The 16544-nt window shown below is 38.4% G+C and overlaps 1 protein-coding gene across 1 annotated transcript in view; it reads right to left on the bottom strand.

Annotated features, from left to right (window-relative positions):
* The window catches only part of ddc (dopa decarboxylase), a 34599-nt gene that overhangs the window by 2590 nt on the left and 15465 nt on the right, over positions 1-16544 (bottom strand). The window contains exons 5-12 of the mRNA XM_059567348.1: positions 14379-14513; positions 12051-12194; positions 9559-9625; positions 9354-9448; positions 5836-5903; positions 4670-4746; positions 646-665; positions 61-159 (exon numbers count right to left, since the gene is read on the bottom strand). Of these exons, the coding sequence (XP_059423331.1) occupies positions 61-159; positions 646-665; positions 4670-4746; positions 5836-5903; positions 9354-9448; positions 9559-9625; positions 12051-12194; positions 14379-14513 (705 nt within the window). The remainder of the gene's footprint in view (positions 1-60; positions 160-645; positions 666-4669; positions 4747-5835; positions 5904-9353; positions 9449-9558; positions 9626-12050; positions 12195-14378; positions 14514-16544) is intronic.

Genomic DNA, 16544 nt, shown 5'->3' with positions numbered 1-16544 from the left:
CCAAATAAGATGCGATTGGCAAGGCTAACTTGATTGACAGCATGGATTAATGGCAGTTACCTTGCGGATGTGGGCTTGGAGACCTTTGAGTCCGTACATGCGGAACACAAACCACATCTTGAGAGAGCGGAACCTACGACCCAATGGGATCTGCCAGTGCTGAAGGGAGATGAGATGAGATAAGACATGAACTGTGCTCACATAAATACACAAACCACTGCACATACACTTTTGATTATACAAAATACAAAAGGTCGCTAGCTCCTTTTCTCAACACCTATACAGACTTAAATATAGATTAAAATACTTGTTTCTTCCTATACAAAGAACAATTGAGCACACAGAGACATATAACTGATAAATATATATGAAGTTATATGGTTACTGTAATCGATGTTTAAAGAACTAAATTTGTGTTTCTCAGACATGCTAATAAACAAATAAAAATGCATGTTTCACAGACATGCAAATAAAATGAACCTCTGATAATCACCAAGTCACCTATGTAATAATATTATCAGAACAAGAAAAGTTATTCATTCAGATAATAACCTAATATAGAGGAACAGAGGTCTTCAGCAGGCTAAACAAACATTATCTCAGACAAGCACACCTGCACATACCTATTGCATGCAATATACTTACTCTATAATCGGTGACAAGTCCTATGAATATAGAAAAGAAAATCAACATTTAGTGATAACACCCTAAAAAGCAAGCTCAGATGTAAATAATACCATGAGATGAGTACACAGCACACAAATGATTCTTTACATTACAAGCAATAAAAAGAACATCATTCTTTTTTTCCATCTGTCCAAGCCCTTGGTAATTTAATCAGGAAGTTGCTTATGATGGAAATGGCTTTAAGGTGTGTATGCATATATGCACGTATGTGTGTGTGTGTGTGTGTGTTTTGTGTTCTGGGTTTAGAGACTCTTTTGTTTTGCTGTCTGCAAAATTACAATCGTATGCACAGCTGCACACTGCCCACAGACACATTACCACAGTAACTGTCTTTGTTTAGCCATGTTTAAATGCCCAAAAAGCAACAGCCAGCTCATTGGTGGACATGTGTGAGAAAAACAACAGACATGAGAGATCAAATTACTGATACTGCATTAGATATTTAAAAAGTGGCATATGCAAACAAATCAAGACTCTTTCTAGACATTTTAGAATTACTTGTACCCATGGTATAACAGCTGCATCGAATGCTTTGAAAACGCCCCCGGCAAGACCCCATACTGAAGCATGTGTGAAATCAGTCCAATAGAGAGGTGAGACATCATGAGCTGGGTGTGACATGCGCAACCAGAGAGCATAAAGACCCATCCGGTAAACACACATATTAGCTTCTGCTCTTCAGCAAGCTTGCTGTGTATGTGTGTCTGTGTATGCAAAAAGCACTCAGTCAGTCAGGAATTACTTGGTATAAAAAGTGAGAATTCAAATGTATAGTATAAATTCAAGTATAAGGCAAAATCTAATGTGGTGAGCATAAGGCATTTCAAGTCGTGTTTTCCTCCCTAGCCACGCTATCCCTCGAGTGGGGATACACATGATGTGTGAATTGTCTGTTTTGGAGCGGAACATGCATGTACACCCCTTGAGGGGGCTGCCTGCCATGACTGTGTCCTTCTCACTCTCCATGTGCTCCGCTCCTGCCTGGCCATCTTCGATGAAAGTGGCCAGGTTCGCAGTCCTGATGTGTTTGGCCCTGCCATTGTTATCATGGGAATCACAAGTGAATTTAGCGGAGGGATCTGATATGGGCTCATACTTATCTCTGTCCTCACCTGCTAGATCCACAGCTTCCTCTCAGGGATCGGAAGCCCGCCCTGTGGTTTCTTCCCCTCAGAGAGAGAGAGCTAGGCATTTCATCTATCTTCCTCAGAGGAGGTTTATGTGATGAGCATCGAAACAGAGGAGACTGCGGACTCACCACCGCAGTCCCTCACATATGAGGAGCTAGTGGAGGTTGTGACTCGCCCTGTAGCCAAGCTCAACATTGATATGCCAGTTGAGAAACAGGTAGCTTGTCCCAAACGCAAACTTGAAGAGCACTTCCTTAGAGCTAGAACACAACCTTCACGGCCTTCCATTTTCCCCGATCTCCATGCCTAGGTGTCGAGATCATGGGAGAAGCTGTACTCAGCTTGACTCTTCAGCCCAACAGTCACCAACAGTCACTAACTAATCGAACATCGTGGGGCTGAATGAAAGGGTGGTGGGGCAGACACTCACAAGCTATCTCTCACTATCCTCAACTTCATCCCTGAAGGCCCGAAGCTTCCCACCAGGCCAGTAAAACTGACATCCAGCTTGGTTGTGAAAGCTTATACGGTGACACGTCAGGCTGGTACATGTCTGCACAATATGGCGATGCTGCAGGCATACCAGGCCGACCTGCTTAAAGACCTGGATGATAAGTATGAAGAAGAATCTGACGTCGGGCCACAGAACTGTCGCTTCGGGCCACCAAGGAAACGAACAGAGCCATTAGCAGTTCCATGGCAGCTCTTATGGCTACAGAGCGACGCCTGTGGTTGAACCTATCCGATTAACAAGACATGGTCAGATTCTTCCTGCCCCACTTTCGCCTTCTGGCCACTTCAGCGGCGCAGTAGACACTGTAGTAGAGAGGGTTCAGGAGGCAAAGAAGCAGGTGGAGTGGGAGCAGTCCCAGCCATCCAGCTCCTCATATTGCCAGACACGAAACAAGCACGTCGCAATCTGAAACCTCATGCAGTAAGACCAGGGGACGGGGCAGCACTCTCGGTCGGGGTCCTTGAAGCAGAAAACAGATCTGTGGACCTTTATTATGTCTAAGAGGACCTCGGCCAAGCAGGCCTGACTATACCATGGTCAAGACCCTGAGGGCAGCCAACCCTGGGGAGGAGAGGTACACACCTCAATATACAGTGCCCAATACAGGGCAGGGCTCAGTGAGCTCAGACGAGCATATTTCCCAGCTGCCACCCATCGACGGTACGCTACGGGAAAGCTCGTCTCCTCAGATGAGGGCACTAGAACAGTCAGGTAGATCGTTCCCTGCAAGCCATCCACATCAGGGCACCAAAGTGGCTCCTCTAGTGACACCAGAGGCCTGTCTCGAGAGACTGGTTCCCTTAGTAGACCTTATGACAGCATGGAAACCTCTGCCAAATGTCTCACAATGGGTCCTGAACACTGTAGAGGGAGGTTACAGAATCAAGTTTGGTTCTCATCCGCCTCGCTTCAACAGGGTTATTCTTATATTAGTGAGCCAGGAGCAGGTTCTGGTATTGGAACAAGAGGTAGAAACTCTCTTGAGGAAGAAAGCCATAGATCTGCATCTACTAAGCAGCGTTATCAAACGATTTCAGTACAAGAAGCTTACAATCAAACAGATTGTGTTTCAAATCAGGTCTGAGGACTGGTTTGTCATGATAGATCCCAAGGACACATACTTCCATGTATCCATCCTTCCTCAACACAGAAAGTTCTTGAAGTTTGCTTTCGGGGGCGAAGCATACCAGTATAGGGTTCCTCCATTCGGCCTGTCACTCTCACCCCACACTTTCACGAAGTGTGTGGATGCTGCCCTGGCTCCGTTGTGACTCCAGGGCATCCACATACTGATGGATAATCGACGATTGATTGTTTTTAGCTCAGTCAAAGCAGATGGCAGCTCGTCATCGAGATGTGGTCCTCGTCCATATGAAAGAGCTGGGGTTACAGCTAAACGTCAAGAAAAGTATGCTTTCTCCTCTACAGAGAACCACTTATCTTGGCATAGTGTGGTATTCGACAACGATTCAGGCACAGTTGTCTCCTGCTTGTATTGAAGTGATTCTCACAGCTGTGAGTAGAGTGAGAGAAGGCAAGTCACTCACTGTCAAACAGTGTCAGAGATAGTTGGGTCTGATGGCAGCTGCATCCAATGTGATACCTTTTGACCTGCTGTACATGAGACCCTTACAGAGTTCGGCCAGGCAGAAGTGGATATATTCGTATTGCAGGAAACAACACACTGTCCACTCTGGTTCTCCCTCATGCATCCAGCCCAAGCACATCAAACTCATGGTACAGACATGGTCGAGGCTTCATTTGTATGTATCTCTATCTATCTATCTATCTATCTATCTATCTATCTATCTATCTATCTATCTATCTATCTATCTATCCTAAAATAAAAGTCACTTGGTTTAATAATGGAATCATGTTTATACATTTTTAAGTGTGTCTTTGGTGTCCAAATATTTTTTAGGGACAGTGTATTTTATTTAAATAACTTCCAGTATGTATGTAAAATATTGTATTGTTGCCAAAATTCCACACAAATGCACAATACAGGCAAAATACTCTTAAATCAACTGTCAGTGTAGCAGGTTAGAAAGCTGTTGTTTACTAGCAGCAAGCAGAGGCTTACAGAAGACAGCAGAGCACTAAGGTGAATAATCTGAGCCTTCAATGTGACGTAAAGTGGATGTCAGCACAAAACGCCATGTCTCATTAATGAGGATCATGGTCATCCTCTTTACACCTCTGCACTGAAGTCCTTTATTGAGTTTATTATTGTTTATTCTTTGCAATAATGACTGGCTGTTTCCAGTGCTAAACTAACAGAAATATGTGAGAGCAAAATAAAATAAGAAATAAGCAGTGCAAAGTGCTGATTGGTTACCTGACTCTTGGTGATCATGCTTCAGATAAAGCGGCTCCATTTTAAATGCCCCAATGATGTCTGATCTTTTCTTCACCCTACACAGAAACATTTATCTTTATCACAGTGTAGGAGACAACAGTCATATGACATTATTGTGCATAAAGCATATATCATTATTATTTGAATTTTCAGTAATAGCTAAGTAATATGGTTTTAAACAAAAAGTAACATACAACTCAATAAATGTATGCATATGCTTCATCTGGATTTTAAACAAATTTAGCACAACATACCGTTCAATAAGAGACAATAAAAAAAAAGATTTATTATTTTACGATTTTCATGCATCGGTTTTTCAGTTATGATTGTTCACAAACCAAAAATGTAAAATTAGACACACAAACAGGAAGTGTAGTAAAAAAGATTAATCAAAGCTGTTGTTTGCAGATAATGCCATTGATACAATCACATTTTGCTACACGAATGAACCTTTTATATGTGCAGCACATCTATATGAAGGTATGTATCCATTTTATGTATTTACAATAGCTAATGCACTTATGGTCATTGTCAAGTTAGTTCTTAGAAAAGGATTTGCATCATTTGTTTTAAGGTTCAGGTATAAGGTTCACTTTATTGCCATTTAGTCAAGGCAGGGTTAAGGTGGGGTTTCAAGATTAGCAGACACCGCTAAGTTTAATTATTTTCTTTCTAATGTGATGAAGTGACATATTCACATCACACAATACATTTTTAAAATGTGGCTTAAGTGTTGAAATAACTTTGGGGCCACTGTATACACATTGTGATATATCATTACAATTAATTCTAAATCATTCATCATTCGAAATCATTCTTATCTGCTGATCTGCTCAAGAAAAAAAAAAAAATTTATTCTATGATGAATGAAAAAATCTTTTTAATTTAGCTAAGTGCATATTTGCTGTATAAATGCTTTGTATTTGCTGTATATTATCAGGGTAAATTTGGATACACTCTTGTCTTGTATTTTCTCTCTATATAACCATGAACATTTTTGTTTGCCTGGTGCTGACATAAAGAGCAGCTGGGACGGTTTCCTCTATTGACTGACAAAGCCAACCAATAGCATGTTGAGAAACAGTAGAATGGCCCTGATAATAAATTAAACATGCTTTTTACTGATAGAGCCACTAAACACTTACCACATTGCTGAACAGTCAAAGTTGACCAGGAGCCATTTATGAGGATTGAAATTGAAAGAGTCTGCAAACTAAAAGAAATGAAGATTTTAATGTGATTTGTTGTGAATTGATGTATCTAACTTACTCTTGAGAAAAGGGACAAAACATCACTTACTTAAATTTGCAACCTATCTATTATCAGAGAGGCTCTGGTGAGTCTTATAAATATTTAGTTTTAGATATTTATCTAAATGTAATTCAAATTGTTTGTGAATTATAAAATAATTTTAAATAGTATCTAGCAACACAAACAACAGAGGTGCCAATGCAGTTGATAAAGCTGTAGTCCCAATTCTTTTTTTTTATTTTACATATTTTTTTTTTATATCTTTTTTTTAATTGATTGCTAGATCTGTCAATATTTATAATGAAACTGAAATTTACTATGAACGTATTATTCATGAGGATTAACTAACTTATTATTAACTAATAATAAACTAGTATTTATGTAGTATTACTAGTATTCATTCTATACTATAGGAGAGGAAGAATCGTATAAACTCAATCATCTAAATTAACAACATGTATGTTAGACCCTATTCCATCTAAGCTCCTAAAACAGGTGCTTCCAGAAGTCATAGATCCTCTTCTGACTATTATTCATTCCTCATTGTCATTAGGATATGTCCTCAAAATCTTCAAACTGGCTGTTATTAAGCCTTTCATCAAAAAAATCACAACTAGACCCCAAAGAACTAGTTAATTATAGACCGATCTCGAATCTCCCTTTTCTGTCCAAGATAGTAAAAAAAGTAGTATCCTCACAATTATATTACTTAGAGAAAATTGGTATCTGTGAGGATTTCCAGTCAGGATTTAGACCGTATCATAGTACTGAGACTGCTCTCCCTAGAGTTACAAATGACCTGCTCTTATCATCTGATCGTGCTTGTACAGTATCTCTCTATTAGTGGTATTGGATCTTAGCCCTGCGCTCAACACTATTGACCAAAACATTATTTTGCATAGACTAGAAAACTCTGTTGGCATTAATGGAAGTGCATTAGCATGGTTTAAATCATACTTATATGAAGCTATCAATTTGAAGCAGTGAATAAAGAGGTATCATATTGATCACAAGAGCAGTATGAAGTACCTCAAGGCTAAGTACTAGGGCCGTTACTCTTCACACTTTATATGTTACCCTTGGGAGATATCATCAGGAAACACAGTGTTAGCTTTCACTCTTATGCCGATGATACTCAGCTCTATATTTCTTTGTGGCCCGGCGAAACACCAATTTGAAAAACTAATGAAATGCATAGGTGATATAAAAAACTGGATGATGAGTAATTTCTTACTGCTAAATTCAGAAAAAAAACTGGTGTTAATTATAGGACCTAAATACTGCATGTAATAACCTACAAAGCTGTCTTGATGGCTGCTCTGTCAATTCTTCTTGCTATTTGATAGCAATATTTCCTAAGAAAGCCATGTTTCTAGCATTTGTAAAATTGCATTTTTCCATCTCATCTAATATATCTAAATTACGACCTATGCTCCCAATGTCAAATGCAGAAATGTTAATCCATGCATTTATGAACTCAAGGTTAGATTATTGTAATGCTTTATTGGATGATTGTTCTACAGGCTTAATAAAGAAACTCCAGACCAAACTCCGAAATGCAGCAGCTAGAGTTCTTACTAGAACCAGGAAGTATGACCATATTAGCCCGGTTCAGTCAACACTGCAATGGCTCCCTATCAAACATTGTATAGATTTGTATAGATATTAGATTATAGTTTTCCATGTCTGCTGCGCTCTCAAAACTGGCAAATTGATAATACACAGAATATCAAAGTCAACCGCGGGCGGCAGATCCTTTTCCTTTTTAGTGCCTAAACTCTGGAATAACCTACCTAACATTGTTCGGGAGGCAGACACACTCTTGCAGTTCAAATCTAGATTAAAGACCCATCTCTTTAACCTGGCTTACACATAACACATTAATACGCTTCTAATATCCAAATCTGTTAAACCGGGAACACCCCATAACACCTGATGTACTTGCTACATCTTTAGAAGAATGGCATTTAGGCTAATATTAGTCTTTTTCTCTCTTATTCCGAGGTCACCGTAGCCACCAGATCCAGTCTGTATCCAGATCAGATGGTGGATCAGCACCTAGAAAGGACCTCTACAACCCTGAAAGACAGCGGAGGCCACGACAGCTAGATGAGCCCCAGATACAGATCCCCTGTAAAGACCTTGTCTCAGACGACCACCAGGACATGACCACAGGAAACAGATGATTCTTCTGCACAATCTGAATTGAACTGCTGGTTTAGTCTGGTCAGAGGAGAACTGGCTCCCCAACTGAGCCTGGTTTCTCCCAAGTTTTTTTCTCCATTCTGTCACCGATGGAGTTTTGGTTCCTTGCCGCTGTCGCCTCTGGCTTGCATAGTTTGGGACTCTTCATTTACAGCGATATCGTTGACTTGACTGCAAATTATTGCACAGATACTATTGAAACTGAACTGAGGACATCACTGAATTCAATGATGAACTGCCTTTAACTGTCATTTTGCATTATTGACACAATGTTTTCCTAATTAATGTTGTACACTTGCTTTGACACAATCTGTTTTGTTTAAGGTGCTACATAAATAAAGGTGACTTGACTTGACTAGTATTTACATACTCATGCAGTTTTACAGACTCTTTATACCAGAAATCAGTGTTAAAATAAAGATGGTGGTTTTGGAATATGAAAATAAATTTGGCTTGCTAAAAATCAAGATTAATCATCTTACAGAAATCTGTTAGCATGGTCTGATATCTGACTCATAGCATATTATGCATCAAACTCACAATCAACTGCAGCATCTGTCCAATGAGCATTCAAAAAGAGCCACTATCTCAAAGTCTAATCTTTTTGCTCACTCTCCCCTTTCCAATATCCTTTCCATCTGCCACAATAAAGGCAGACACTGCCATGACGGTTTGATTGTTGCCGTGCTGAGTCCTGTCTGTCTTTCACTTACTGGTAACCAACACCACACAGGAAACAGCAGCCAGCTGTAATTCCGGTCAATAATAAAAACCATTGTCTGTGCAGAGGAGCACAGTCTTCACTCTTGTTTGAACTCATGCTCCTAATAAACAGTGATATTTCTTTAGCGAGGGAAAAAAGGAACTTATCTAAAGGTCTTCCTATGCCTCAGGAAATTACTTTACCCTTATCATTTTGACACCCAGCTGGGCTCCACGACAACTCAAAGGACAATCAGGGATTTCTAATATCCCGCATATTCCACAAGTCATCGCTCATGCCAGCTCGTATCATTTGTGACATTTAAATATTCTCAATCACACACATACGACTCTGTCCTCGAACCATCGCTCCTAAAGTAACAGGATCAATAGTTTGAGCCCGGCACAGATTGCTCTTCTGTTATCGCTCGTGCCTCTCTGGGTGTTAAGAGCACCCTGTGAAGTGTGCTTAAGAACACCCCGTGTGATTTGAATGTTATCTTACCTCTATGCCATTCAGCAAGGGTCTGAACTCTGGACAGATAAATGCACTCCCAGCATATGCAGCATCAATGTGCATCCAGATCTTCTCTGCATTACCTGACATAGAAACAATGACAATGTGTCTATTAAAATATTAATCAATAAACTGATTTGCTAGAACAAATAAGATACAAAGGAAAATAACAGTAAATGTAAATTAGTCTTACATATAGGGCCGAGCTCAGTGATGCAGTCGAATGCACAGGATGGAGTTGTCCCCAGTGTTGCACAAAACTAAGAAAAACAAGCAGAATATCAAATAGATGGATTATTATGTGTTCATTTGAATATTTAAATGTACTACAAATAAGTCAACCTAGACATTTCTTTATCCTAATGTAGAATGTGCAATGAAAAATTCATTTGAGCTATAGGTTTTGATCACAAAAAGATTTGTTCCTGCTTGGTTTGTCGTTATGCTGTGATTCTTCTGACATGGGTTTGCTGGCTGAGCCTGGGGCTAATTTGACTAATGTGATTCAGAAAACAGGCTTCCCAAACAGCATTAACCATCATGCAGACTGTGGGGGGACAGGTTCAGAGAAAGAGCAGAGACAAATGTCCAATTTGTTCTCATTTTGTGCTCTCTAACAGTCTGAGTGGCTGCTATCTTTTTTACCATGTTTTGCACTTGTTATATACATAGTGACTGGAAGTTCTAATGGTAAGGGTTAATCATTAAGATTCAAGAGAAAATTCTGCAGCATTTCCTGGCATGATGTCAGAGTTAAAAATAATAACAATAACTATAAATAAAACTAGATATTTTCCAGATGTCTGGAGCTTTTTGTCAAAAAAAATAATAAAAAAAATAATAATAATAATTTATTATATAAAAAAACTATATAAAAACCCATGCCTGACCATCAGAATTCCCCTTTATTTTGTGTCGCTAATAAAAAAAAAAATCCAAACAAAAAATATCTGTATTTGGTTTGATGAATGCATTGGCTATATTGTGCATTTTGCATTTAGGGATTTTTTATTTCTTTTTTACATAGACAATGCAAAGTAGTGTTTCTTAGGATAATTCTTAAGGTGGTCACATTTTAGTTTTGGGGACCAATTCTTACTATAACTATGGCTTAAATAAACTCATAATTTGCATCACATTGATGGTTAGTATGGTAGTTGTTAGGTTTGGGATAAGAGTACAGGATTTAATATATGGTCACACAGAATATGTGCTTGTAAGTACTAATAAACGGCCAATATGTTAGGAATATGCATGATGATAAGCAACTATTTATAGCAAAAAGTTGATATATTGATGATACCTTTTGAACATTCTGTTGACAATAAATAATGTTGCACCTTTTACAGTTGTGCTCATAAGATTACATTGCAGAATATGCAAATATGTTAATAATTTTAACTAGATAAGAGGGATCATGAAAATTGCATGTTTTATTTAGTACTCTCCTGAATAAGCAATTTCAAATATAAGAGATGTTTATATATTTTCCACAAGATAAAATAACAACTGAATTCATAAAAAATGAGCCACTTCGAAAGACTGCATATCTTAATACTGTGTGTTGTTTCTGAGCAATCTTCCACATCCTGCACATTCCTTGGTTTTCCAGCATCTTTTGCATATCTGAACCATTTCCAACAGTGACTGTATGATATTAAGATCCACATGTTTACATGGAGGACAATTGAAGGACTCATACACAGCTATTACAAAAGTGGAAAATATTTACTGATGCTTAAGAAGGCAACACAATGCATTAAGAGCCACAGGTTGTAAACTTTTGAACAGGATGATGATGTGTAAGTTTTTCTTATTTTGTTTAAAGATCATACCATTTATCATTTGGTAACGCACCTGTGAAGCTAGATAAATACTTAAATGTTTCCCAGAAGACAGAATAAGTAGAATTTACCCTGATCATCCAGTTCAAATGGTTCAATTCAAAAACGCGTTGTGTTGCCTTCTTGAACATCAGTAAATGTTTTCATCTACATAGTTATGCATGCGTCCCCCAATTGTCCTCCATGTGAAAAAATGGATCTCAAAATCATACAGTCACTGTTGAAAAGGGTTCAAATATGCAGAAGATGCTGTGAAACCAATGAATGTGTAGGAGCTGGAGGATTTTTCTGAAGAACAGCTCCGGACCAACAAAGGACTCATGAGCTACTATCACAAAACAGAAAGAAAGTCCTGAATCATCCAGAAAACAACATAAAGTATTAAGATTCAAGGGCATGTAATCTTTTAAACTGGGCCATTTTTTTTAAATTCAATTATTATTTTGTCTTGGGTAGAATATATAAACATCTATGAAATAGCTTATTCAGGAGCACAACTGGATACCAATTAACTCTCATTAGACTATTAGTAGACTGTCCGCATAATATCTGCCTACTCTTTATTGTGATGGTCTCCCAGCAGACTTTACTGACTATAAGTAACCTTGCAAATAATTGTCAACTAATTCTAACTCTAACCCTACCAGTCTACTAATACTCTACTAACACTCTATTGAGACTTTGTAGATATTATAGATGCAAAATTACTTATAGTCAACAGAATGCGTTAAAGGGACGATCAAAATAAAGTGAATACCTGCTCTTTGAACCAAAGTGTTACTCTAAAGACAATAAGTGGTGCTGTTTAAAAGAAGCTTGTAGTTATTAGAGATATACATACAAAAAATGGTATGAGTCCTGCGGCTCTGTCCTCTTCTAGAACTTTCTTCAATGCAGCTCCTTTCACAGAAAACTCACTGTTGGTGGGAATTTTCTTCATCCTTACTCCACCTATCAAACCTGCCCTCTCCACCGATGAGTGTGCCTGAAATATCAACAAGACACTGCCATATAATTTATCAATTAATGATTTACAAACCTGCTTTGAACTTACTTTTTTGTTTTTGAGATTGCAGCTACTGATCTGGATGAGCTTACTGACACTGTGACATCCTACATCAGTTTCTGTGAGGACGTTTGTTCCCACCAGGACATATTTAACATTTAACAGAGACTAGCCTTGGTTCAGTGCAAAACTCAGACAGCTTCGCCAGGCCAAAGAGGACACCTACAGGAGTGGGGACAAAGCCTTGTACAAACAGGCCAAATACACAATGAAAGTGGCAAAGGTCAACTAAAGAAAAGAAATAAAAAAAAAACAGCTCTCAAGAAATGATTCTACATCAGTGTGGAATGGCCTGGAAGACATCTCCAGCTACAAGAACCCCATACCCCAGAATTGAGGCCAATCAACAACTTGCTGAAGACCTGAACGAGTTTTACTGCAGGTCTGAAAAGCAAAAGACTGGACTGACACCCCAAACTCGCTCAGACCTTCTCACATCACAGCCATCAACACCCTCTCCCTCCCTCCCTCCCCCTGCTGTTTCTCGGCCTGCACTTTCTGTGAAGATCTGTGAAGATGATGTACACAAAGTCTTCAAAAAGCAGATGATAAGGAAAGTCCAGATGGTGTCTCTCCACCCTGCCTTTGCTGTCCAGCTTTCATCTATCTTCACACTGATCTTCCCTGGAGCTGTGTGTAGTCCCCTCCTGCTTAAAATGTTCCACCATCATCCCTGTACCCAATAAATCAAAAATCACAAGACTTAATGACTACAGATTAATGCACCCTTGCTCCATCTGTCAGTGGATCAACAGCTTCCTGACAGAGAGACAGCTAGTGAGGCTGGGAAAACTTGCATCCAACACCTGCACCATCAGCACTGGAGCTTCCCTAGGGCTTCATTCTTTCCCCACTGCTCTTCTCCCTCTACACAAAAGACTGCTCCTCTAAAGACCCCTCTGTCAAACTCCTGAAGTTTGTAGATAACACTACAGTCATTGGCCTCATCCAGGACTCCGATGAGACTGCATACAGACAAGAGGTTGAGCAACTGGCTGTCTGGTGCAGTCACAACAACCTGGAGCTGAACATGCTCAAAACTGTGGAGATGATAGTAGACTTTAGGAGAAACCCCTCTGCTCTTCCCCTTCTCACCATCATGATGAGCACAGTGGCTGCAGTGGAGTCTTTCAGGTTCCTGGGCACAACCATCACTATGGACCTGAAGTGGGTTGTACTTCCTTTATCAGCTGAAAATTTTCAAACTGCCACAGGCACAAATGACACATATAACTGTCTGGTTTTGGTCAGCCAGCAAATCAGATATGAGAAGACTGCAACGGACTGTTAGGACAGCAGAAAGGATCATTGGTGTGCACCTGCCCAGTCTTCAGGACTTGTGCAACTCCGGAGTAAAGAAAGGCTTGTGACATCATTAAAGACCAAAGTAATGGTTCCTTGCTGCTGTCACCTCTGGCTTGCCCTGTTGGGGACACTGCTTTGCTTTATTGACACAATACTTTTCTATTTAATGCTGTTTAGTTGCTTTGTTACAATCTGTATGGATAAAAGTGCTATATAAATAAAGGTGACTTGACTTGATTTATACAGTTGTATACAGAGTAAATAATGCACAAATCTGTACACAAACCTACTGTTCCAGATTCATTTCATACACATTATTATAATTTATTGTTAAGTACAGTATTACTATTTAAATGTTTTTTTTCTGTTCTCATGTCAGATGTATATGTATATATGCATGCCTGTATGTACTGTATGTAATGGGAGCACCCTAAAAACACACACAACAAATTCCTTGTGTGTTTGCACACACCTGGCGAATAAAACAAATTCTGATTCTGATTGTTTTAAAAAACATAACCAAATATTCATGTTTTCCTGTTAGACACACATATGCTGTAAGCACATTCATAAACAAGTGGCTCTTCACCATTATCCTACTGCATGACCCTTTCACTTTGTTTGACATTTTTATTCAACAAGAATTCTTGCTAATCATCCCCACTAACAGAAACTCATTCTTACTTACAGATGGACATGACGCCATTTTCACAGTGCCTGTGTGTATTATCTTGCAGGTCATTAGTCTAGACTAAATATACCCCTGCAGCAGTCTTTCATCCAGTATTGTTGTTTTACCTGATCAGATGAATAGGCAACAAGTTTGGATATAATGTCTGTCTCAGATTGGTCAGGATGGTCAGCCTGGATCAGTTTGATGATTTTGGAACGAGCAGCAAGAAGAGCTATGAGAGTGGCTTCACTGGCAGTGCCCTGCACAAACAAACAACACAATATTTTTATTCATACTTGATACTTGAAATTCAAAAGCAGTCTAGATTGAGCAGGTTTCACAATTGGTAAACGTTTAATATTACTTGAGACATAATTTTCCTAATTTCAAATATTGCATTGAGTGAAACAATCATAATTGTAATTGTAAATGCAGTAGTGATGAATTTTCATCAGCTCTCCAGCGCTTTTGTGTGTCCACAATGAGTGAATGAGAAGACTTCCACTCGAAAACCCCTCAATACAGATCATCTCTGCTCATTGTAAGGCACGAGCTGTCTTTGATTTCTCTTCGTAAGCCCGACACGTCCTGATTAATAATGATTCAGTTTACTTTATGGGATTATCTGGAAAACTGTAGCCACACTTGCGTTTTCAATTCCAACGTCTTTGATTGAATGCCATATTCACCATATTTAACCCTATGAAGCCTTCTGTATCATATTTGATCTGCAAATTTCTAAAGCCTCTAAATTATCAACGTGATTAAAACTTTGCTAAAAAAACAGTCTGTCACCTTGATTGATCCTTGTAGAGGGTAAAAGGCCTTTTATTAAAAAAAAATATTATTCTTTAAACATGCTCCATCAGATCAATGTACATTGCAAATGTTTTGCTAGGAAATCTTTACAGACTTGTATAAAGTAAATAAAAGTTTTATATTTATATTGTTTATATTTTATTTAAGTTGTCAGCTTTACTGCTATAAAGATCTCATTGATTTACATTAAAAGCTATCAGAATTTTATCTTTTTTTTTTCTGGCCATAGAAATATCACCATCTGGACCAAATTGCATATTTTTTGGTCCTCTGAATAAGATTGAAATATGTTTTCCCTCTTTTTTCCTCCATGAGCATGAAATCTAAATTTCCTGATATGAGGCATAAAAAGCCTGATGTACCAAATATTATACTCAAAAACATGAAAACTTATTTGTACTTTGATAAATATCTTCTACTTCCACCTGTTCTCCTCCCCTCTCTGCTATTCCCACTTTTGCTGAGAGACATTGCTTACAAAACCCACAAACTCCCTCATTAGTGTGTGCTATTGGTGAAAATAATGCTGTTGTCATAGTGAGAGGAGAAAAAAAAGGAAAAATAAATAACCTTCAGTAGGAGGACACAAACACTCCAAAGCAGACTTAATTACAGAGCATCAAACCAACTGTCATCAGTGGGCTTTCCATACGCTGTGCTTCGTGTGTCTCTCTATAAATGGTCACAGCTGCTCAACTGCTACATCCATAGTGACAAAATGATCACAGACCGCTCTCAACGCACGCCCGCCTGACTGGCTCCTCTCATGTGTAGTCGATGTCTTAAAAGGCAATTTCTACAGGACATAACAATTTGCAGGGCCTAGAGAAGAAATCAATGACAAACAAATTGTTGTGTGGGACATGTGTTTGATATTTGTTATTGTTCAAAAGAAATTGCCCGTAAACATGGATTAAGTTTGCCCAGGTGACATTAAAGTGGTTTAAAATGTCCAAAATTTTGTGCAATTTTTTGTGTTAATAATATGAATCAAACTTTGCAAAACAACAGATGATTAAGGTTAATGTGCATTCACATACAGTAGTTAGACATGTCTTGAATTTTAAAATAAATACTGTATATATATATATATATATATATATATATATATATATATATATATATATATATATATATATATAATCTTATGATAATATGATATCTTATCATCTCCATAGACCCCCTGCAGTACATGGACCCACTTAATGGTCCCTCAGTTTATTTATTTATTTAACCTTTATTTAACCAGGCAAATAAATTTAGAACAAGTTCTTATTTTCAATAATAGCCTGACAGGAGAATTAATATCTCCTGAGAAACCATACAAACATATATTACAATACATAAAACACATAAAATTAAAATAAAATCTCAGTTGGCTAACCATAGAAAGTAAGTGCCTATGGTTAGCCAAGGAACTATAATACGATTATCTAGTTGTATAGTATTAGAATGAGGTTTCAGCAACTTTT

This window comes from Carassius carassius, chromosome 15 (genome assembly GCF_963082965.1).
Source record: "Carassius carassius chromosome 15, fCarCar2.1, whole genome shotgun sequence".
Lineage (NCBI taxonomy): Eukaryota > Metazoa > Chordata > Actinopteri > Cypriniformes > Cyprinidae > Carassius > Carassius carassius.
The sequence above is the reverse complement of the archived record's forward strand: the minus strand, read 5'-3'. Positions and strand labels throughout refer to the sequence as shown.